Source organism: Anarhichas minor, unplaced genomic scaffold, assembly GCF_050575085.1.
Source record: "Anarhichas minor isolate MPS153535 unplaced genomic scaffold, ASM5057508v1 ptg000042l, whole genome shotgun sequence".
NCBI lineage: Eukaryota > Metazoa > Chordata > Actinopteri > Perciformes > Anarhichadidae > Anarhichas > Anarhichas minor.
Genome location: NW_027466488.1, coordinates 7,760,434 through 7,786,402, shown reverse-complemented (window position 1 = coordinate 7,786,402; position 25,969 = coordinate 7,760,434). Strand labels below are relative to the sequence as shown.

The 25,969-nt window shown below is 40.5% G+C and overlaps 1 protein-coding gene across 1 annotated transcript in view; it reads right to left on the bottom strand.

Annotated features, from left to right (window-relative positions):
* mdga1 (MAM domain containing glycosylphosphatidylinositol anchor 1) overlaps positions 1 to 25,969 on the bottom strand; it is a 152,977-nt gene that overhangs the window by 56,281 nt on the left and 70,727 nt on the right. The window contains exons 5-7 of the mRNA XM_076109762.1: positions 13,785 to 13,981; positions 12,452 to 12,584; positions 17 to 286 (exon numbers count right to left, since the gene is read on the bottom strand). Coding sequence (XP_075965877.1) covers positions 17 to 286; positions 12,452 to 12,584; positions 13,785 to 13,981 — 600 coding nt within the window. The remainder of the gene's footprint in view (positions 1 to 16; positions 287 to 12,451; positions 12,585 to 13,784; positions 13,982 to 25,969) is intronic.

Here is a 25,969-nt window from a genome sequence, read left to right as displayed (position 1 = left end):
CACATGTATTACTTACTCCTGACAACGAGATTGACGTTCTTGCGTGCTGGGTTGCCCACATTGTTGACAGCCGTGCAGTTGTAGAAACCTGCGTCAGCCGGGGTGACAGCTCGCAGAATCAACGTTGGCCCTCGAACTTGGGCGCTGAGGGGAAGGGATCTGGGGTAACGTGACCACACCACAGTGGGGAGGGGAAAACCTGCTGTCACCTCACAGTTTAAGGGCACATCCTGCCCGGGATCCACCACCACCGTGTCGTTCACTGACAGCCGGATCATTGGGGGAGCTGGGGGGGGGGGGGGGGGGGGAGAGTAGAAAGGATAACAGGGAGAAAAAATCACTTTACTTGTGGTTACATGGAACAGACATAGTTTTTTCTTGTGATTTGCAACTGCTGTACAAGATTGGTGGTTTACCGACACCTATTGTAAATAATGTTAACTGTCGCTGCACCTGTAATAGGCTACATGGTTTCAAATGAAGGTCTCCGAGGGGGATTGCAGGATGGTTACAGGGTTTTGCATGTAGGTGATGACATCTGACTATGAAGCAAGGAATCTCTTTCTCTCTGTCGGTCTGTGGGTATGTCCTTTGAATATCTGGAGAACCGTTCATTCGATCTACTTCATACTTGGTGGGTGTATCGATGGGGACCCAAGGATATGCAGTGTTGAGGTTGGTGCAACATGGACAGACAACACGTCTAATATTAATAAATATTAAACAAACAAGCAATAGCGCTCTGTGAAGCAGCAGGGGCGGGGCTTAAGGCCTCTGCAGGTTGAGTCGAGCATGTTGTCTGCAGCGGGCCTTTACAGGCAGCTGCAGCTCATTGACTGAAGTTCACTTTTTTCTGCTGGATGCTCGATATACTAACGTTACAACCGAACTCTTCACTTCTCTGGTGTCACCGAGCAAGGAGTGGTTGTCAACAGCAAATACCGAGAGCCAAGCAATCAGGCCATATCTAACAGGCATGCGCACCAAACGCCTCGGTTATACTTTCTGCAAGAATGGTCACATAGAAATGAGCTGATGAAATATTCTCAAAGCTCCTCAAAGTTCTCCACTTTCTCCGCCAATCTGCGTCCGCTTAGTTAGAAAATATTGGATGTGCACAGACAGGTGGAAACCTGCCGCATGGAACCCCCAGTACGTGGCCGAGCAGCCGGATCACAGATCCGGCAAGCACAAATCACGTAAGGGCACTGTGCAAGTTTTCTAAAAGTGAGGATGGGAGTATGTGTTATGCTACTCTGTCAGTGTGTGCATATAATATAATGTACATAACATTATCTAAAAAGGAAAAAGGTTTGGCATTCTGGTCCTTATAAACCTCAGCTACTGTTTTTAAATGTATCAGCAGGTTACTGTAAATGCATTTATTTGTTATCAAACTTAAACCTTGCTTTCTTGGCTGGGGTAAAAATCTGGGAAACCTGGTACCTGAGGACCGGACATACACTTGAATAAATGAATCTTGAGCAGCAATGAACTCCCAAACAGCCTTTTATGAATTAGTTTTGACTGCAAATATAAGGTAGCATGTGAAAAAGTGTTAATATATGTGCCTGAGTGTCTTTGTTTTCCACAGTGTGTGTGTGTGAGCTTGCCTGTGAGCCATTGTGCATTGATGTAAGGGTGTGTGAATTTCCAGTCCTTCCTCAGTACTCAACAATCAGTAAAAGCAAAAGTAATTCAAGTCTTGTTCCCATACTCTCATATTGCCCAAATCTTCCCCAAGCCACTGCGTCATTTTCCTATGACTGACCTACCTGGAAAAATAAAGGATGACCCAAAATGCAAGTGCAGAGGGGGGCGGGGGGGGTGTCTTGTTGCCAGACAGAGATCGATTGGACCCCAGCACTTTCAAAATACCAAAAAAAGACAGAGCAGATGGAGCGCAGGGCACACACACACACAACACGGTACAGTACTGAACAACTAACGAGGAAGGAGACAATAAACGACTGGACTGAAGCAGGAGAGGGCTAAAAAGAAAATAAAGGTTTTCAATAATGTAAGAGAAGGTTTGGAAAGCGGGAGCTACCGTGAAAGCAGAATGTAAACACACACCGTGATAACTAAATGGCATCATGCAGTGTGTACTGTCTGCACAATTACCAAATACAGAGTGAAAATAGAATGCAGAGATTAGTTTGAGAGTAGTATACTCATAAAACAGCTTTCCAAGACATACACTGATAAACTGTACAGTGCATTTGCATTTAAGAGTAGCGCTACTCCAAAAAAAAGGACATAGGCGCTGTTTAATTTCAAAATCACCACCAAGAAACAACAGCTCATACATACCAAATGTGCCAACTGATGGCTCAGTTGCGTCAATTAGGCTGAGGAAGTCACAGGTTGTTCCTGTCTTTTTCATTGACTTAATGAAATCCACTGCAGATACTTTGCTGAAGCTGGTATCTACATCTTATCTGGCAAGTGTAACAAAGTCTGTGTTTGAGTCCACTTGTCATAAATCCAGCAGTGTAGTGTTATTGACTCTCAGGCTTTCTCTCTCAGTGTCACTGGTGGTTGTGTGTGCAACTTTGCCAGCTGGTGAAAGATGTGCACGGGGTAGCTTGTCCTGCTCAACTTGCAGCACAACTGTGGCAAATGACATGCTAGATCTGTGGCTTATGGAAATGTTATCAATAGGTGTAGCATGTGGAGGTAACGTAGTCAGTGCTAAGATGGTCATATAATGCAAAATTGTGCGATCAGCAAACAAGCTACCTAGTAGTTAAAATAAGTAAATCATCATTCCTCCATCCAACACAACCAAACTCAGGTTCAAGGGCATGCTTAACTTGCCATTTTCAGTGGCTTTTATACACAGAATCAAATGAATATGTAATGTGAAAATGTTTTTGAGTGACAACCCCCAACACTACTTTACTCGATGGAATGTGGTAGCGTTAGCCCCTTTTAGCTCGTTTGAGGTTTCGTTGCTGACAACTATTGTAACGTTGTGGTTCAACTCAATTTCCAGCAACAGGAGTCCGCTGGTAAAAAACAATATACGTTACATTATGCAGCACTAGCCAGCAGACCACAAAATTAGTGCCTAGCATTAGCTATCTAGCAAAAAAAAGCTCCGGGTGCAAGTGAAGGTTAAAAAGAGCTAGCTTAAATGAGAGTGACGTTTAGACTCATGTAGATCTGTCAGGTAGCCAGTGTTTGGTAACATGTTAGCCACGGCAGGTTTATGAGATGACAGTAGGCTATGTCAGGTCTGCATATAGTAACTTTAGCCTATCTGTCCTTTGATTTATGAGTTATTCTTCCCCCTATAGTGGCCAAAAACCAGGCTGTACAGTGCATTTGCATTTAAGAGTAGCGCTACTCCAAAAAAAAGGACATAGGCGCTGTTTAAAAACCAGGCAGGCTAATGCAGCAGGCTCTGTTTGGTAAAAGAAGAAAACAACATGGGTCTCCTGAAAATACAAAAGTTAAAGGGTGATCCAATTAAATAGTTTATTTTTTTTTAATTGTCTGACACGTTATGAAATCAATCACAAGGCTTTTGCAGCAAACACATGTTGTCTATTTGTTTGCTTCTACAGAATAAATGGTCTCTAGCAAGTGGAGGCGGGGAGTTGTGGTTTTGCTGATGTAAAACCACTAAATGGTTGTTTAATGACTATACTTTGTCCATGATAATTCCAGTAATTTCTATTTGCTGTCAAAAACCTCTGTAAATCAAGGCTCTCAATATTGAACTTTATATAGAGTATCAAACAGGGTTTCCCACATCCTAACTTTGGCAAAACCCCTGTTTCATGTGGTTATGCTGTCCAATGTAAAACTGAGCCCTGTAAGACATCATGCAGCGGGTGATAACTCTATATTGATTACCATCCGGAGGCATAGTTATGTATTACGCTGTTAAGGAAATGTTTCCAGGGTCCATGTGGAGATAAATATAAAGCAAGCAAAACACTTGATTACTAAACTTGTTACGTACATTTGTGTAGTTCCTAAAATATCTGAGTCTTGGGTCAACTGATGGAGAACCTCTGTAGTCAGCAGATGGGGAGGAAGTTCGAAGGTTAATTGCTGATCCTTCATAAAAACAGATGTGAGATCATCATAGAGACATTTATCCATCAAGACATATTTGTCTCAATTCTAACTGCCATTACATCACATCACCCTATGAAGTAATGTATATCAAAACGTTTGTGGATCACAATTATGAAATTACTAATACTTATTGTGATAATATTTGGAGCATTCATTCATGAATGTTTGAAAATAGCATTAGTATGTATCCAAAGCCATTTGTTACAAACCAATGAATAGTCCAAACATGTTAAAATGGAGATCCAGTAAGTGTTAATCAGATGAATCCATTATTGATATGGAGCCATTCCATTGATGATACAATTTGAATGAATGTATTTTTTACTATTAGGTTCCCGTCAGCCAGTTATTTAGTTATTTATGCATTATTTAGACACGGACGTGTGAACACTTTTAAACAAAGGATTTGTTTTCCACGAAACACATTGACTTGTTGAACATGGGTGCATTTTTTAAGGTTTTAAATAATTTTATTTGAGTATTTAATATGAGTGTACTCCAGACGGGTCTTCTAAATTGCAAGACGGAGGAGAATCCAGGCTTATCGAGCTGAGAGAGAGTTAATCCTCAGTGAGAGTGAGACCGACCCCACAGAGCACGGGAAGCAATTCATTCCTCTAATAGACTTTACGCAGTACATCCTCTCATCTAATCTCTTTTTTAACAGATTGCAATCGCCGTAATGAAAGAGGTGCGCGGAGGCTCAACAAACTAGTTTACCGACGGATGTTTCTACTATTACAAGAACACACGCATGCCGTGCACAAACACACAGACAGGCTTGTAGACTATTACATGGGTGACAAAAATGTGCACGCAAAATGACACACTAATGGGACATCTCTTTAGCTAATCTCACAAGTGATGGCTCTCGAGCCGACAAGACATTTCACTGGTGTAACAACTGCAATCAGCACATAAATAACACTGTCCACTTGCATTGTATCAAATCACAATGCTAAGTAAACCCCTGTGAGCCTGGAGAGCCTTTCAAGTATTCAACGAACATTCACGTTTGTTAACTACAGTTACAGTTAAATAGAGCATCAGCACAATTGGAAATATATTAGCCCTGTATGTTGTCAATATTGATTATACTGACATTTTAAGGTTGAATAGTCAAAGCGTGTATGTATGCTGCTCATGTGGTTTCCCTCTGAGTGCAGTAGTGTCCTACATCAAACTAAAATATGTGCAAGTCAGGTTAATTGGACTGTAAATTAGCTTTAGGTGAATCTGTATGTAAACGGTTTAAACAAGTGTCACGAATGAATTAACAAATTAAAAGAACAGAAAATGCCAAAAGTGTATCTCACAAAAGTCTGAGAAGAAGACAAAATAAGAGAGAACACTATGTGAAGCAAGGAGGGAGGAAGTGAGGATTTCAGAATTATAGCTTCAATTTCCTGGGGACGCGTGGGTGACAGCAACGGTGGGATCAGCCAGCGCTCTTCCCAAAGTAATGGGATTTATGTGCAGCACAGCGGTTTACAACCAGGTAACAAATGCCTCTCTCTACCACGCTCACACTATCCCTCTCTCGCTTTTTCCCTCTGTCAGTTTGTCACCTCTGTATCTTCAATATCGGTCTTTTTTACCTTCCCTTGTCTCTAAACCTGGTTTTCATTCTTTCTGCATTTTTTCCCCCACTGCATTCTCTCTATGACTTGCTTTCACTCTCACTGCCAATGCTGTACTGCCCGTTTCCGATTTGCAGGAACTAATGAATCTATGAGGTAAAGGCAGGTGGGTTCTTGAGGGGAAATCAGCTGGAAATAAAAGCTTAAATCTTTCGATTGAAGCGTATGCTGACAAGTGCTGTATGTTTGTGTTTTGTACCCGGGAATACAGTGGGTGACACCTTTACGTCAGTCAATAATATTGTGAGGGGGCATGTTGGCCGACTAGCAACCAAAGGGTTTCTCTTGACCCCTGGTGCCAAGTAGGAGGAAATGTTCCAGGTGTGTGTTTGGGAAATGGAGGATCGGTGGTTATTACCTCTATATAGACAAAATAAACTGAAGCAAAGTGAGGAGATGAACCTCAGAGTTTTGTAAGTGCACTGCATGGTGCCCAGCCCCATACTCTGACCTTGAGATATTATATTTATCTAGGAATGATATTTTGTTTACGATCAATGGAAAATTGAGGACATTGTTTGTAACCTTTTAAGCCCTATTTAAAAAAAAAGAAAAAAGAAAAAAACAACTCTAATACCATCACTCAAAACCAATTATTCACCCGTAATCCTACCCGCCAGCAGGCAGGTGGACTCTAAGAGGATAACTTTTAGGACATTGTTTAAAGATTCAGATTGTAACCGGAATGTTGCCAATTTAAGTCCCAAAACTGCAATTGGTATCGGGTCATGGGTATGAGTATGAGTGTGTAATTCTATGAGTGTGAAGCAGAGCCCTGCTGAAGAGAGGCTTCATGCTAACTCGTATAATTAAAGCAATATATTTTGAAACTGGAAAGGTCAAACAAAGAGGGAACAGAACTGAAATTCTGAGATTCTTAAAGCCCTCTCCAGTAACTTCACGAAAAATGATCAGAGCAGCCTTACAAGCAGATTGATTCCTGACAGCCAGTGTGGCTGTACATCCCCACCCTGATCCCCTGACTGGACTGGATTTGAGACCAGAGGAGAAATGTCCTGGTGGAGACATTTAGGAACTGAACAGTGTAAAAGTCCATGTGAGAGGCCTTTAACCTACATCCATACAGCCCAGACACACATGGTCTGTTAGTCATACAGCTATCTACGTTTGTATGGAAATAAACAAATCAAAAGTACAAACAAAGAGTAAGTATTGTAACAGGTGAACACTTTAAATACATAAACGCTTTTAGATTATGTCAAAGGTGTGTCTTTTTCTTCTCCCTCTCATTTTTCTATCATTTTTTCCTGATTCTCTCTCTTCCACACGAACACTCTCAGACATGGATTATAGACTCACATAAAACTGGCTGCACAGATGCAGTACAATGAGCTACCGCAGAGGTTTCACAGTACTAAGGGTTATTGCAGATTGCCCATCGATCCTTAACTTTTCAAGAGGGAATTTATATGCAGTAGGATTTGCCACCTATTGATCTCATCATATATATTACACACTTGTACGACTGTCATATTATTGTGAAGGTATATTGTAGTAAGAGTTACAGTAATCAATAAAAGACTGAACCAACTCTCCCATCGTTTAGATTTACAGTCCGCTCAGAGGTTGTCAACAGTTTTAAATCATGGTGTGTGTGTATGTGTGTTTGTTTTCTTTTCGTCCAACACATGCAGCAACCTCCGGATCTGAAAAGTGATGCCTTAAACTGGCATTCTTTCCACTAGCCAGCAGGGGACGTCTCCTCTGGTTGAAAATATAAGTTTGATTGTGTAGAAGTCTTTGAGAAAATTACCCTACTTACATTTTATTCATTATTTTAGAAAACATTGTAAACATGAGTTTATGACCTCAATCTTCAACTCTTCTTCAATACAGCATGATATTCATTTAGTAAATGATGATCTTATTGAGGGTAAAATTGACGATAAAACAGGGTATGTTTTAGGGCGGGCTACCTGGTGATTGACAGGTCGCTACCATGGCGTTGTCCTGTCTGTACGTTGAATGTGTTTCTGTCTTACAACTTTAACCCTTTCACGGTGTGTTTTCAGTTCACGAAAGTTAACCGTAACATTTTGGTCGTCTAAAATGTCTTATTCAGTGTTCTGTTGTAGGTCCTCTTCTTCTATCTGTTCTGTTGTACACTTGTTTTACATTAGCTACTTTTAAAAATTGCAGGCCATGTGCGATGGTGGTATTCAGGCGTTAGCCAAGTGGTTAAGTTATGACTTTTCTATATTTCTCTCCATTTATTTTAAACAAACAATATGTGACAAAATCAAAAGTTCACATTCAGTTATGGTGGGAATCAATCTAATGCAATCTACTGTTTTGCTCCATCCCTCCACATGTCCAGGCCTTGTTCCATTACCCCCTCCACCCCTTTGCTACACCACTTTAAATAACGTGACGAGCACCGGAGCATTGCCCCTGTGTTCTTTTCATGCGAGACAGGGGATGAGGATTTACCCGCTGTCAGCAGTTGCTGGAGGGCAGAAGCCCTGTACTCAAATCCCAGGCTGGGATTATGATATAAAAATCAATCAATCCCCTTGTCCCAGCGCGGTGAATCAGCGGTGATGGCGTGACCTAGTTGGATAAATCTAATCTAACCAGTGACTGACGCCACAAGGACAAAAAGGAGCTCAGTGGGGAATAACAAAATACGCTTGTTAGATAAATATTATAGAGGATAAAAAACAAAACAGCAACTCACTGTTTGTTTTCCTCTTTCACAATCTCTCTTTATCATATGCCCTTCTGTCTGTCTATCCCTCTCCTACTCTCTGCCCTCTGTGTATCTATTTCATTATCTCTGCTTTCTATTTGTAATTTTCCTTCTGTTCTGTGTTTCCCCATTTGTCTCTCTTGATATCTTGGGGATCTGAGTTGAAATTTTCGGAGATAACATTAATATGTTTACATTTAGTGTTATTTGTCTTCTGTAGCTGGATCAAGTTTAAACTCTGTATAACTTTTGCCTATTTATTTCTTTAGGACTATGTTGTCTGAACTATGCAAGTGCAGCCTGCGGTGAGCTGCCATGCAATGTCTATGGAAAGTTGCTGCAGTCACCCTGAGCTCAGGCTGTTTGATCCCGCAGCGAAGTGCAGAAAAACTAAAAGTTGGGGATAGTTTAACTTTTGGCAGCTAGAGAATCAGTAAACAGAGTCCTGTGACTCCTGTGACATCTTGATCTATGTAAGAAGAGTTTCTGCCCCCCTGAAACACACAAACAAGTCTCCCGGCTAAAGTAATATGTAATTATCGCGACGAGCTGCACTTAACCGGTGCTCGGTATGTCCCTGGCATAACTAGCTAACTTTCGATGTATCTTTTGGAGTAACATTTTAGTGCGTTTATTGTACTGATACCACTTCTTCATTCTAGTGGGAACATATGAGGTCTAGGGCAATGGGTGTACAGGCTGTGAAAACATGTTAATGCAGTTGGTAGGGACTTATTTTGGGACTTTTTTTAAGAAATGTTTCTCAGACATTTCTTATCGTAGACTCAAAGCAACAGCGAAAAACTGTTTAACCAATGCACTGTATTGCAGCTTACTCTATCCTGTACTCACACACACACACACACACACACACACACACACACACACACACACACACACACACACACACACACACACACACACACACACACACACACACACACACACACACACACACACACACACACACACACACACACACACGAAGCAGTGTGTTTTCTGTCACTCCATGAGACTGTGATGTCCAGCCAGATTGGCTGTTTTGGCAAGCTTTTGCCACCGTATGTCAGCACCATGCAGATATTTATTGTTTGTGTTGGCTGTGTTTGTGTGTGTGCTTCAATGTGTGTGTGTGTGTGTGTGTGTGTGTGTGTGTGTGTGTGTGTGTTGACGGAGCCGCGAGGATACAATTGATCCATCAGGCTGCAGGAGTCCAAGAGGGACAGACAGGAAGACAGAGGGAATGAGAGTGAAGAACATAGAGCTAGAGTATTTAGACTTGTTTGTCCTTCCTTCCTTCATATCAGTTGATTTTCAACGACACGTTTGTGACTGTTTTACAAACACTTTTGTAAAACAGGACATGTTAGAGATTATCCAGTGATCTGAGGGCTAATGAACGAAAAATGAGCAAGGGATAGCACCACAGACTGCCATATTCTTATACCTTTTGAATAGCATTTAAAATATGTGTACATTCAAAAGCAATGAATGTGTTCAAATAAATCAGAACCATGGCACAGTTAGTCAGCCTTAATCTGTATTCAGACTGTCCCCAAATGTTTTAGCCTCTTGTTATTTGAACACTGTTTTTTTTTTTATATTGTATATTTTATGATGTTGTAATTTTTGCATGAGATTGTTTGAGATGTATCTATGTTTTATTTAGTTTTGTAATGACTTGCCTCCTGTTGCAGCCTTTTTGTCCGGGTTGTCATTGTAAATGAGAACTGGTTCTCAATTGACTGGTTATTATATATTATATTATTATAATCCATAATTGATCATCTCTGGTCCTATGTGTTGTCTGCTATAATGGATAGTATGTGTCATTCACCTGAGGCTGATTCATTAGCATCACCCTGTTTTTCCGGAGCATTTCAGCAAGCCATGTCCATCTGTCATTTTCTGTCAGATTCACTCTGTCCTTCATTTCCTCCTTTTTTTCTAACTCTTTTCTCACGCCCAGTCTTAAACAGAGATTCCAGACTCTGTCTTCTCACCTCTTAACTTTATCACAGAGTTTTTTTTTTTTTTTTTTATCTTTCCCACCTTCAGCTCACTTTAGGAGACTCCTGGGAACATTTATCTCTTATCTGAAAGAGGCCTTATTGCTCAATTGATAACCTCTCCTTCAGAGTAAAGTCTGTAAATAAAAAGTCATGGAGACTAGTGGCCATCATAAAAACGTAGCAAAAAGAAACCGTTTTCTCTTTACTCTTAAGTGTGAAACATAACTTTAATGCAGTTTCAAAAATAATGTACTTTTATTTTCTTTACAGAACTACCGGCCAACATCTTTGCCGTATCCTTTTCTGTATCACATTCAGATCTGCTATTCTGAGCAGCACAGAGCATCAACTGTCTTCTAAACAGGTGTAGTTTAGTGTCTTGCTCAATTTGACGTTAAAGAAATAGTTTTACATTTTAAGAAACAGGATTATTTGCTTTCTTGCCGACAGCTATCATACATAAACATAACGTGTTGATTTAAAATGTGTCAATCTCTGAGCTTCAGAGGTGCTAGATGGACAAGATGAGGCAGGCTGTTTCCAGTCCACGTGCTAAGCAGAGCTAACAAGCTGCTGGCTGGAGCTTGAACCGAGAAATATGAGAGTATTGATGTTCTCATCTAACTCGAGAAAAGATATACGTGTATTTCCCAAAATGTCAAACTATTGCTTTAAGGGAGTATCAATCTTTCATTTTAACCACCAGTTTGGAGATTTAAAGAAGCTACGTTCTGGTCAAAAGGCTGTGTTTCTAGACCATTTCAGTTGAAGCAAAAATTACAACTTTGCTATATCCACATTTTCAGTGCGTATCTATTCAGGCCCTCTGACAGTGAGACATACTGGATTAACATAAGAAGCCCTGGACAGTCTTCAAATCTATCTTCAAATGGCTCTTGAGCATGTCGGACATGATTCAAAAATTTGACAACAAGGTGCATCTGAATGAAACCAGGACGGTAATCCTCGAGGCACTCCAAAAATGTTGAAAAACAAGGAATAAAACATGAATCATTATATGTGGTTAAATCATCATAAGAGCCAACATGATTCTGCTACTGTAGGTCTTCGTGAGGGCATTTAACAAATATACGATGAAGTTTGTTAAATGCCCTGACAAAAAGCTAGAGTGGTGGAAACATGTTGGCTCTTTTAATGATTCAGCCACTATACTAAAGGCTTTTTAATATTTCCTGCTTTGTTTGTTCAAAGATTTGGGCGTCCCTGGTTTGCCTTCCTGTTTATTCCCCACGTTTTTCAAGAGCCCCCGACACATTTTGATTTACGGTTGAATACACAGAGCAACCAGTTATCTCTCTCCCACATAACTTATATAAAAGAATATAAGATACTTAATTGTATGCAAGATTTGACAACAGACTGTCTGGCATTTAGAGAATGAGGCAAGAAAAAAGGGAAAGAAGAAGAGAAAATGAACACAATAGAAAAAGAAGGGGGTTTTCCCTTGTGGTGTATCAGTCTGACTGTAACACGACAGGGTTGTCAACGTCAACAATGTTGTCGTAAGTAGCAGAGTTGCCGAGCGGTGGCGTGGAGATGGACAGAGCGGTGCAGAGTGAATTGGAGATAACAGGGAGTGTGACAACTGAATTACAGCGGACGGCCCTGAGATGAGCTTTCAGCAACAGAAAAACAAGACAGATAGGCAATGTGGCACACTGGGAGGCAGGCAACAAGGCAGAGAGACTGAGGGCAAATATGAGAGTCAAAGGGTGGAGGTAAAACTAAGGGAAAGGAAGGAAAGGACGACATAGAGAGAAAGACATTAATGAGAGGGTGAAAAGGAGAATACTTCACACGTAAAGATGGGGGATATTTTAACAATGAGAGAGAGAGAGAGAGAGACAGACAGCAAGAGAGACAACGGGCATGCAGAGAAAGCATGAAATTCAAAGGAGAAAATCAGAGAAGGCATGTACACGCAAGCATTTATTTGTCTTCGCAGTGTTTTAAAAAAAACAATTCAGAAAACTTACATGTGGCATTTGTGAGCCTGAAGGTAACCGACTTGTCTTCGATGTTACACACGTTGCGGACGGACACCTGGCACGTGTAATCGGCAAAGTCCTTGGGTCTGAGGTTTTTAAGCTTCAGCACCTTGGTCTCACCCTAGATGGGATGAAGCAGACAAACACAACAACATCATGCCAAGATAGAAGAAAAAAAATGATGAAACACGTATATAAACATGAATCCAAGAATAAATCCAATATGACCACATTTCCATTATAACACATAACATTACATCAATGAGAAAGCTCAGGCTTTTCTAAACTGGGCTGTAATATTGTGTAAAAGTCACTTCAATTTTTGATGAGCCGCACTGTCATAAACAGGGTCAAAGACACACTTAGATAAGCACACACGCACACACACACACACGAGCACATACTGTGTTTGTATGTCTGACCTGATTATCAACTGAAGCGTCTCAAATCTACATAAAGAGTAATATGAATGATGAATTTGTAACGGCTTTCACATGGGACCATTAGGAAATTGAAAGTGATCTGATTGTCAGTGCAACAAGCAAAAGCTGAAACCATCCATCCTCTCCCTGACTGTTCTTAAAACAATGTCACTCTCTACTCCAGTAGATTTCTTTGTGCCACTCACGTAGACACACACGCTCTCTCGGACACACAGAAGCACTCTCACATCTCTTTCAACATCACTGATCATTTTTTCAGATCAAGAAGTTGTGTCTGATACTGTATAACTGTCTCTCTGCTACGGTGGGTGATGGGCCAACGTCGTCTCAGGCAGCACCCGGGAACAGCTCTGCCGGCTGGCTAATTGAACTCGAGGGGCACTGCTTTGTGGCTGACTGATGCTTTGATAAGTGGAGAAAAAGGGAGCAGTCGTGCTAACGATTGATAAAGACGAACACGTTTTGTATTTTCAAGCAGTACGTTTCACTTTTAGGATGAGGACTATGATGAGTTTGGACGAACATGGCATAATATCAAATAGCGAGTTTGGCTGAGGTTGGTAGACTTGCCAAATCAAATGAAGAGCAGAGCTGCTAATGTTACCGTAACTCTGATTTAGCATCCACACAGTGGTGAAACACTACACAGACAATGGATGTGTTACACTGAATAGGACTTTTTCTACAGTAAACTGGTCACAAGCCAACCATAGTGCTTAAACAGTGTGTGTAAACCGTTAATGTTAGAAGGTTGGGAAGAATAAAAAATAAAAGGAAGAGAGAGATTTAGAGTAAATGAATCGCCGATTGAGAGGAGAGCAGAAAGCAGGGTGTGATGTGAAACGTGGCCGTGTGTCTGCAGTGCGTTTTGTGTGTACCTGAGTGTAAAGCGGTTCGTAGATGTCCACTCCGTTGTCCTTGCTCTGTTCGATGAGCATGCTCCCACGTTTCCAGATGAACCGTGCGGGAGGGTTGGAGTTGACGGTGCAGCGCAGGAACACCGTCTTCTCCTGGTAGTAACTGCCACGCACATCGCTGATGGTCTGGTGCACCGTCAGAACAGGTTTGTCAAGGTCTGCAAAACACAGCGAAAGAACAAAAGATATAAACAGGAGGAGTCATGCATTGCTGCAGGAGGAGAGTATTGGTTAATCCACACCAGAAGCTTGTTCATTGAGGCCTAATTGTGCCACGCAGAAAAATGAAAAGCAAGAAAATCACATGGTACAGTTTTATATAAATCTGTATGCTGCTGTCGCCTTTACTGTGCAAAACATTGGCCATTTTTTGTGAGGCAGGGATGAGATTTGGTAACTGGGACACTACTGTAAATAAGGGCAAACAAGTGCTGTTTCTTGGCTGAATTGCCCACACTGACCAAAAAGCGTCCAAACAGTTGCCTATTGATCATGGCTTCTAACGAGGACAAATGTCCAAACAATCTGTGATTTGCCATTTCCCTCTCTGGCTGTGATGTTCTCACACATTATTTTTTATATATTTCTTCTGCCATTTTTGTCTCTTTCCTCCCTCTTGCCTCGTTTCCCTGCGCATTTCCTTCATGGGAGTGTCATCTCCCTTTTCCTCCAGTGGATAGGAATACAGCTGCTGTCACAAGCATGGAGGCTGCTCTCCCCCTGGTTTCTGCCATCTCTCCAAAACTCACTTGCCACTTTCACTCCTCATCACCATCCCTCCCTCTCTACCCCCTCCTCCTCGCTCCTTGCCTCTATCTCTTACAGGGCAGAGTTGAGTGTGTGCGTGTGTGTGTGTAATCCCGATTCTTTGCAGCCCAATTGGAATGTTGCGGACTTCAAACATCATGGAAACAATTTCTGCCAACAGCAGGGTAGCCTTTTCCCCACTTTTCCTGCCTTTCTATTTTACCTCTCTCCTTCCCATGTTTCTCTTCTCTGGCCCTGTCCCTCACTTCCTTTCTCCTGTGTCAAACATGCTGCTCCCCATCATGAAGGCATGATGCAAGCTATAGAAAAGAGGTGAGCTGGTAGTGCAGCTACAATGTTCAGCAGGGTCCCAAGTGATGGAGGAAAGAGGTTGGTATTTGTATTTAACACATCTTTGGTTGCGACGTTTGAGAGACACAATGTGTGGATAAGCATGCTTGATTTTTGAGTTTCATTGAAAAGGGCCCAGCTGTCATACGAGGGCTGTGTCACATACACATGCACACACACACACACACACACACAATCGCATCTGGACCTCCATCTAAGTGTGTGTGAAGCCTCAGCACAGCATCAGAGCATTTTTGTAGTTTGAAGGTTAGAGCTCCGGGTAAAGACTGGCACACAAACGCACAGAGGCAGCTTGAACTCGTTCAGGTGATTTTTATGACTACAGCTTTCTTTCTAAAATAAAAGGTGAGTCACAAGGGCACGGTAAGATTGTCAAATTCGTAGGATGTGATAAAACTATCTTGCACGCCTTAAAGCTAGGTACAGTGTGCAGAAACTTTGCCTGAATGTGACAGGAAGGAAGCGCGAGTCAGAATGGGTACGACACTGAAGCTATCATGTGAACACTTGTGTCTACAGATGTTTCATCAAATCATCTTCACAATAGTTTAACAACACAAAATCAAAGCTGCACAATTTGCTGAAGGGCTTTAACGTTATATTCCGATGTACTCTATGTATTTGAGAATTCTGACTGTTTGTTGTGATACCTGTGCTAAAAACTAAGCAATGTTAATGAATATGCAATTTCAAACAGATTACACTTTCAAAGACCTGCATAATTGCTTCGAAATCGACTGAATTAAAGCAGCGTCGTTATTCAGTGCTACTGTATGTTTATTGACAAACTGATGGTTTTGGAAAATTAGTTTTTACTGTAGAATTACATTAAAATGTTGCTCAGATACTAAATGTGGTTACAAGTAGTTGTAAAATAGAACAAAATGCATGCTATAGTCAATATTCAGTATTTCAGCATTTGAATAAAATGTAATTAGAGCTTTGTATACTGCGTCGGACCTGGCTAAGCTGCTTACACTAATGCACTGAAGCATTCTTTTTGGTCTCTGTTATTAGAGATTTTCTCGGTGATTCATTGCTGTGCTCTGTGAAGTGCTCACCTGTTTCCATTCCTTTCATCTCCCCCGTGGACACCCTCATTTATAAGATGATAACCACAGAACGGGACAAAAGACCCAGCAGGAAACTTAACACTGAGAAACCAGCAGCCTCTATAAAAGCCAGCTCTGCCAGGAACAGGCCATCAAACCTGGGCAGCTGTCAAAGATATCTGCCTCTTGATATCTACCACGTGTGCATGTGTGAAAGAGATTATGGCAAAAGAGCAAGAACCTTGCTTCAATTTGTGAATATGTGCATGCATACTGCATACGTTTGTGTGTCCAAGACTTGCACAGGATTTCCGTATGATTTTCACAGATCATTTGCTGCGCATGGGGAAACCTAGCTGACTAATGCCCCGATAGAGAGAGTGTGTGTGTGTGTGTGTCAGAGAGTGAATGAGAGTGACTATCTGCTGTCATTCTGTCTGTTTCCTGACACTACGAATGCGGTGAATGTGGGAAAAGTGGAAAAGTGACAGAATGACACAGACAGAAGCGGATACAGACAAGTAGATTCTCAAGCACATCACATAACCTTAAATGGACAAACACTGTAGAGTCACTCGGACCACGTTGTATGATCATATACGGCATAAATACTGTATTATTAGCAAACATTGAAAAACAGAATTCACTCTAGTATCAACGCAATGTATATTTGTGCAGTGCAAAAACTAAACAAACATCCCACTGGAAGACACACACACAGAAATTCCTCCTGCTGCCCTAATATTAAAAGATTCATGGTCATGGATAAAACGATGACGATCCCTCTACAGCCCCTTTTTTTTCACATGACAATTGTGTTGTTAAAGCTTTTACAATCCAAGCTCCCAGGGCGAGTCTAACTTTATTTAGTTTGGGCCCTTAAGTAAATAGAGACACAAGATGAAACTGCAAGTGTAGAGAAACACAATATGAAACTTTAATGAAGCTTCTGATTTCCCCAATGTCCTGCCTTTGCAAACAGCTTATATCAGTTGCACTATGCTGCTTTCGTTAGCCACGGCTTTTAATGTACTGCACATCTAAGCTTCCAAATAACAAGCTGCACTGAGGGTCTGGCATTGTTTTCTACATAGACACCACACAGTGGTGCTGACACAAAGACATTTTAGTTCTCCCTTAGAGTGTGGCCCTTAGCTTTGACAAACACAATGTGGAGAAAGCACAAAATCTAACATATGTTATAAAGTGAATACTGTATGAGGGCCCCAGCCCTCTCCAACCCAATGATAGCTACTAAGAATATAGAATCATTTCTGATCCCAGACACGCCATTCCATGTTTGCTCCGGTTTATATCATGTTTTAAAATCTCTTGATTTGGGGTATTTAAGGGGGCGGATTTGTCTTGTGATAAAAAAAAACATATTTTTGCTACTTTTATTTCGTGCTAAATTATCAATGACTAAAATATCAATTTTACAATGTTTGTATTGTATTTGTATTATTATAAATATATTTATATTATAGTTTCTTTCCCACTCATTAAAATCACATTTAAAAAAAGAAAACAGCAACTTATTCGCAGGAACTGAACAGTAGTATTTTTCACTTATTACTGATTTTTTACAGTGAGCAGCATTTGTACAGATTTTCATTTCAAGGTTGTTGTGCTTTGTTGTAGAGTAATTTATATTGAGAGAGACTGGAAGTACGTAGGTGGGATAAAAATAATACTCTGTTACACAATGAAAGTCCCAAACTGGGCTCAAATCTACAAGGTCACCTGAGTTACCTAGGTTACCTGGATCTTTGGGTGTTCATTTATCATATAGCCAGACAGCAGCTGGAAACCTGTAATGTCTATAAAAACTAACACTTTCTCTGCTGTCATTTTTGAATATTATGAAGTCTCAGTTCATCTCAATTATAGAGAAAGTATGTAATATAAACAGATGCAGGACACCTCTTAGGGCAGCATGTGCTACAAAATTACCAACTTGTTCGAGTTTCCCCCTGAAGGGTTTGACAGAGTGCAATTTTGGTCAGGTACTCCAATTGTTTGCTCTTGAAAATGACGTTTGTTGTTTTCATACAAACTTCAAGGCACACTAACTAGCAGAAAGAATCACTCTTGTACAGATGTTGTTTGCTTGTTATCTGAGTAATCAGATGATCAGAATTACAAACTCTGGATGTCTAGTGACTACGCCGCCAGTGAATGCAATAAGAGAGAAGGCATGGCAAAAGGAACCAAAAACAGCATTTTTCCATATTAACCATCAAACCATTTTAAGAGTTTATCTGCTGATTTCATAACCCTGTTCCAAACCTCTAAACCCTGATGTGTGGATTCAATCTTGACTGACAATGTGGAAGAAATACAACAGGCAATGATTCAATTTCACAGTTTGTATGTACAGCATCTTTCATAGACTCCCGGTATTATGACTGCACGCCATCGGTTCTTCAAAATCACTTCAAAAATTGCTCCAAAATAACCAGAGCAACCATGGCGAGGATGGAGACAGAGATTTACTCAGGAGCAATCCATCTGAGCGGCCAGGGTTGACCGAGTGTGTTTTTGTAACAAGTTGACCTCTGCTGGGTGCTTTCCCCTGCAGGAGGACGCCCTGGTCTCCAAATCCTCTTTGATTTCCAATAACATGTCCTGTACTCTAATAGCTCTCTACGAGTAGACGGCCATTAGGGGACCAAAGAGAAGATGACAGGTTCAATTGAGTGTGACCGTGCAATGGAGGAGAATAAGGTGTGGTGTGTCGTGTGTGTGTGGATGGTTGGGTGAGGAGATGTGTGTGTGTGTGAGTAAAGATTGCTTTGTTTCATAAATTCTGATGCTAAGCAGGTATCATGTTTACCATGTTTATTAATCTAGAACGTTAGCCTGCTTACATTTGCCAATTAGCACATACCACAAAGTACAGCTGAGGCAAGTACCAAAATATTGGACAAATTGTGATTTTGACCTGATAATGGCATCAGACAAAAAGGTCAGAGGATCACCAAAGTTATTGCAATTCACCCTGAGGGGAACATGAAGGCATGAGCCACTATTCATGGCAAATCCAGACTTTAGGTCGGGCCACCAATGATCTCAAGACCACTTTCATTCATCATCCATTGTCAGTGACTGACTTTAAATAATAACATGTCCAAATCTATCCAAAGCACCTATTTTCCTTCACTGCTGGATTAGAATTGTACCATCAGTCTAGGTAGGATATATAGATATGTAAGTATGCAGCCACTATATTGTTATTATCAGCATGTTTGAACAGAGATGGTCAAAAACAACAGCTTACTGATGAATACATTTGTAAAATGCATTCAAGATGAATCCAGCTTTTGTGACAGGGACAATAAATTGTTTTCTGATGGATAGTGTGGACATAATCAAAACTCATGAATAAGCTCCCAGATTATTGAGCTCCTCATTTAGAAACGAAAAAGCTAAAAATCTGTTTCTATAGACAAGAAGTCCAAACATATTTCATGTCTGCAGTAATAAGCGATCATCACACCGACTACAGAAAAAAACAACCAACTCTTTCAAAATCTTATTTTTCTTGCACACACACAAAAAAACACACATTGAAAACGCAGTCTATCCACCACACAAACACACATGCGTGCACAAAGCCACACGCACAGAGAGAACAGCATGTGCATACAGAGAGGCACAAACAGAAGCAGACTTTCCGTTTGATCCAGATCGCGTCTCGTCAATTATTCAGCATTCTGCTCGTAGACATCGCCTTAAAGAGGACATAAAACATGCACGAGGCCCACATTTGGAAATAACGAGAACATTGCCTGTATTTAACATGCAATGTTGAGAAGTAAAGATTGATTTAGGCAGATTTTCTCTACTCAGTGTTTGTTAAGTATAATATATATTTATATTTATATATTTTAGCTTTGTTTCATTTTGAACCGCTGCTAATCATGCGTGTGTTTCTGTCTTTCTTTATTGATGTTAGAAATTAGCCCAAAACAAGTGATGAAAGAGAAGAGGATATATGAAACTGAAGCGAGACTTTTTCAGCATTATTAATATATTTGGATCTAATCAGAGGAATTCGATCTACAATAAATTATTGGTGTAATGAACAGCTACAATGTGATATATCTAATTATGCTTTGGGTCCTTTACATAAAGAAACTATCAGAGATCTATAAAAGTGAAAAAGAAGCTGGATAGAGTAATAAATAACAGCAGACTATAGAATTAATAAATTAATGAATTGATAAATGAATAGACACAGGTGGTGACATGAAATAACAGACAGAAAACATAGAGAGAAATTAAATAATTAAGATAAGGAAGCAGGAAGAAAGTGGCCAGAAAAATATGGTCGAAAATGAATTAATGAAAGTAATACTAACGAATGCGGCACCTGTAATAACAACGAGCACTTTTAATTCATAGCAAACCAAAAGCATGGCAACTTCTGCAGGTTTGTTTAAAACGTTTTTTCATAGATGTAGACACAGTTGTTGCAAAAAACATTCTGTGTTCGGCACACAGCCTATTCTCTATTTTATTCAGTTCTGAAGAAAAACCCATCAGTTGCTCGACTGTAGAGTTGAAAAACAATCCTGAGCATATGACTCTTGGCTCCATTGTCCTTTTAACTTCCTTGACAATTACAAAGAATACAAATATCATTCCAGCTATGACTACACAGTCGGATCTTGTGTTACACCCTGCATTGTTAGGTTTAACAGCAAGACACAGCAGTCCGTGTTAAGAAGAATTACACAGTGAGTCTTCCCACAAACACACTCGTGAATTTGCTGAAAATGGCGCATTTCCGTTGAGCCAGCGCATTATGTACAAGCCTTAATTATGCTTTTGTCAGCAAAGAGCCTGAGAAAAGGTATTAAACATTCATGATGGTGTGACTATTATTTTAGGCCATAAAAAGACTAATTTGGGCATGGTTATTTACCCTGAGTGTGACAGTGTAGCTGCACAGCGACAGTGACAGCAAAGAGGGTGTTAAGGGACAAAGAGGCATAGTTCACTCGCTCAGCCGCCAGGCTAAAATAACACACACACACCAAAACAGACATGAAGAAATTGCACTCTGTTATGCAATAATATGGGCACACACATACAGACATGCAGATACACACCAGCACTCACTGACAAATACAAACAACACACTCCTCAGGTTCAAAATAACACATGAATCTCAGTTCCCTAGCTGCAGCCCCCGGGGGCAAAAACAAGAAAGTCCTTCCGTGTCCCTGTAAGTGCCTTCTGAAGGGATCTATGGGGAGCAGAGTGGATACAGGATGCCCTTCTTACTTCTTCTGTGGTCACATGGATGCCTGGGTCACAGGGTAACAGCTGGGATCCATGCATCAGTCTGAACACTGTTTTCATGCCAGATTTAAGAAACCGAACATGATGACATCAAGAGTCATGCAGCTGCCCCTTAAAGGTGGCAAAAGAAACACACAGTTTATTTTACACTTATGTCAGTGTATGAGAGAGTATGTGGGGGGACAACCAGGCAACACACGTCTAAGCCCCTTGGCTTGCTGTGTATTTAATTAGCTTTGTGGCATGCAGGGCACTGTGGACCACAGCAAAATAACATATTGAAAACACAACTAGATACACACGCAGTGGAATAGGCTGGTGCTGCTCTTAGAATAATCTTGAGAATGATATTAAAACAACTGTAGACCACTTCTGTGGATTCCTGCCCAGAGACTGAAGTGTATTCTGGCACAACTTCACATTCATTGACAGGGTGCATGAATGAACGAGAGCTTGGTAAATCACAAGAGAGCAACAGGCTGGAAAACACAGAATGCACCAATCTGATCACCGGCCTCAGTGAGAAATAATAATAATTAATTTGTTTTCTTTTAGTAGCAGGTCTTAAGCACAAAATGTAGAAGATGATTTTACAAACTGTAACTAAATTAAACTTTACAGTCATGCTGAAATATTTTCTGTGGGTAGATATATGGTAGAAGAACATCCCATTGCTTTAAAAATATGCCAGAACTCATTCATACATTTATACAACATTTGCGATCGCATTCGCTTGGGTATTGAACAGATATAAGTGCAAGTATGACCACCTTCAAACTGTATTTATCATTTGTACTCTCAGACAGTCAATGTGAATTTTACAAGCAGTGTTCTTGTGGTATTTTCTTACCAGAGCCATAAGCTGGCTGTACAAAGTTGAGGGGGGTCACTGTAAAGTAGAGGGCAAGGACAGGAGCTGCAACTCCAGTGAGTGGGCTTGTAGTGTGTCAACATCCCCTGCACCTAAATGAAACCATCCATTTACTAATCCTCCATCATTTATATCCATTATCTCATTTTCCACTTAGTGAGTTAGTGTCTCAAACGCATTTATAATGTATATCGTTTTAGATCTGTTTGCCAGATCTCTTGTCGTGTCTTTTTAGTTCTCTTTATTTTCTATTCACATGCACAACACTGTAAATGTACCAGTGTTAGCCAAGATGTTAAGTTAGGAAGGCTGTTTCTAGGAGGAGTATATAAGTCAAAAGTGAAATTTGAAACATTGTATATAAAAACAAATCACCTCAACTGCAAATAATGTTTTGTTGTGAAACGGTAAAATTCCAGCCAATCCATGTATCATGACACTGTGATGATTGTAAAACATAATAACCGGTCAGTGCAGGTCAGCGGACATCACCTACATAGTTTGTGGACACAAATACTATTGAAGTTGTGCTAATAAAAAGAGACACCACCGTTACACATGTGGTAATAGCTGGGCAGCAACCTTTGCTATAAATATAACTCAATGACCAATACTGTCATCCTTTCACAATTAGAGCTTCAAGACCTCGAGCAACAGTATTACCCACTATCTTTACCATCTCATAATCAGAAGGTCAAAGGTTTAGCGGCAGCTAATAACAAATCTGACCAAAATGCCCTCGAGCACAACACTGTTAACCCAGCTGCTTTCTCGATAATTATCTAACGGCTTCAGTTAAACACTTGAATTTTTTTAGAAAGCAGAGATAAAGCAGTATTAACTTAAAAAAATAAATCATATATCTGCCTTTTATGCTACTCTAAAAAACTAAAAATAGAGTATGTTTCAGGAGAAATCAGAGGTCATGTTATACAATATTTGAGACCTGAGTAGTCCAGTTGTCACCTCATTAACCGCTAGGGAGGTGTAATTGGTAGAGATGTTGTTGGCCTATACTGAAGCAGCATTCACCATTTATGTATTCTGGACATAAGGGGACACACATGGCCTTTCTGAAGTTTGAGTTTTTCAATGTAATGCAATATTATGAGGTCAGCAGCGGATGCTTGTGTCAGAGTACAATTCAATTTACTTGACAAATACCTGTGAAATACTATATATAAATTGGTGCAATATACAACAAGGACACTCATAGCTGGATGAGTAAATAAACAAATATGATTAAACTTGATGAAACGATGATATTAAAAGCTACTGAAACACCCATCACAACTCAGCCACACGCACCCACCCAAGCATGATATTGTGTATGTCCAGTTCTATTGTTCACGCTCTTATCTTTATACATGTCTCCTACAAATTAAAACAATGCGCTCAACTCACGCTTAGACCTTGACTGGGTCCTTAATGTAGAGGATAAAAAAGTAAAGATAGGACAGCACTCTAATTTTACTTTTTAATATAGCTTAATTGCCGGAATACACTCTGAAGAAGGGCATCCTGCCTGGAATGTCAGTGTGGCAATATTAAAAAGTCAAACTTTTAACTAGGAGTGCTGTCCTAGTCTTTCCTCTTTTTTACATGTTTGCAAGTCGATGTTTACAGATGCTTTAGGTTGAATTGTGTGTCTTTTGGGATAGAGACCACTACAGTTTGCTCATATTTTGTTACTAGGGGTGTAACGGTTCACAAAATTCTTGGTTTGGCTCAATACGATACAGTGGTGCCACGGTTCGGTACGTTTTCAATACAGCAAAAAAAGCAGAAATGCCAACTGCTCGCTGGTGAGACTCTCAAGGGGGCGTGTCTGAAGTTGTTTCCGTTGACAAAGCAGGAATTATGGTCTGGCGAAATGGGCACGTGAATGAGTAGTGTCACAGGGCTCAATAACATTAAGCATGTTCATACAGCCTGCGTTTTCCACTCCAGAGTAGGGTCTCATATCCGCGGATATAAATATACCTTTAGCCCTGTTTGAATCGGTAGGGAATAGCTACCTAAACTCAGTGGCGGGCCGTGCATTTTATACCTGGGCCTGCACTCGTAAAAATGAAGCTCAACACCTACAAATACACTACGAGTGCAGATACATGAATACCGGCATTGACGGGATGCGGCGGCATTAACGAACAATGAGTCAAAATCAATTCAGCTAAAACATGCATTCCGCCACACACTCAAGAGCACGGGCCATTCAAATATTATTCATATCAGAGGGAACAATATTACCCATATCATGAAAACGACACGATAGACAAATTAACAGAGTAGTAACTCTCCTATCACTCCCTCCAGGAAATACACGACTCCATAGTTCTTGTTACTGACGGATTTATTTGTCTGTCAACACCGAGAGGGAAAATTAGTCCACTTGAAAGCACATGAATCTTCAAAGTAGATCACTTAAAAACTTAAACTTAACTTCAACACTTTAACTTTAACACTTTGCACGGAGTATATAGACCGCTGCCGCTTCGCGCGTCGTCTTGTTGCTGTGCACCGGCTAAATGTGTCCCCCGCGCAACATAGGACGTAACAATAGTTCCTATCACATTTAAAAGCAAACGAAAATCCATATAAGTTGTATAAATAATAATATATAATATAAACAAGCATATTAAATGATGACATAGATCATATTTATGGCAGTTAAAGCTACTGCAGTTAACTTACCAGAGCTGCTGTTCACTATTTAGCTGTTCTTCCTCCTTTCTTTGTTAACAAAGAGTTTAATCTCACGGTTGTTCAGGACATCCGTGCGTTTTAGTTCCAGTAAGAAGTCCTTCTCGATTCATGGATGCCAGTGAAGACAGTCGAGCCTCCCCAGTTGTATTTCTTGAATAGGTTTAATGTGTTTGAGGCTGAAAATGTCCGCTAGACAGAGGCAGCAGATATTGGGATTGTCACTGCCCAACATGTCAGGCTAGCTCACCGACCAATCACGTATAGCTAAGCCAGCTAGCAGGCTCTGCCATGTCAAAGAATACGCCCAACATATCAAACTAAAGATCTGATTGGTTGAAGACTATGACAATCAACAATATCGTCCCCATTCACTTAAACTGCAAAGGGATTCACTTGTGAGTCTGCAGGCCTCGGCCTCTGTTCTTACCTAGAGACACAGAGGTGAAATCTGATTGGATAAAAGCTCTACTTAAAACAAGCTGCACTGGAAGCAGAGCAACTGAGGAAGACAGTAGCTGTGCAATGAGGAAATAAGATAATGGGAAAAATATTTTTATAAATTATAATACATGTAGTGTATTGAAGAACAATTATTAAATTATAAAATAGCTATAACTTTGTGATTCTGTTTAGGCCAGCAGAGAAGGCCTTGCAGGCCCTGACGGCCCACTACTGCCTAAACGTTGCGGGGATAGTTTGTAGCGTGTGTGCTGCTGTTGGTTTTCCTGGTAAGCTAGTTTACCTCTAAGTAAGCCTCTCCCAGAACAAACGTGGCTCACCAGAGTAGAATGTTTTTCTTCCATGGTGGGAGTGTCAGACAGTTGTCTGTTACGTCAGATGTTTTGCCTTGTTGGGCGCATTATATTTCCCACAATTTAAGCTTCTGCATTTTCCAAATGTAATAGTGTTAGCCTCGTACCGAACGGTTCAATATGAATATGTGTATTGTTACACCCCTATTTGTTACATCTAATATGAGTCAAGAACTTTGTTTGTCCAACCAGGTAAGAGCACAATTACAAAAGACAGAGTTTGACCTGACAGAAAGGACAAAGACCCTCTTTTGCAAAAGCCAAACCAATGAAGGA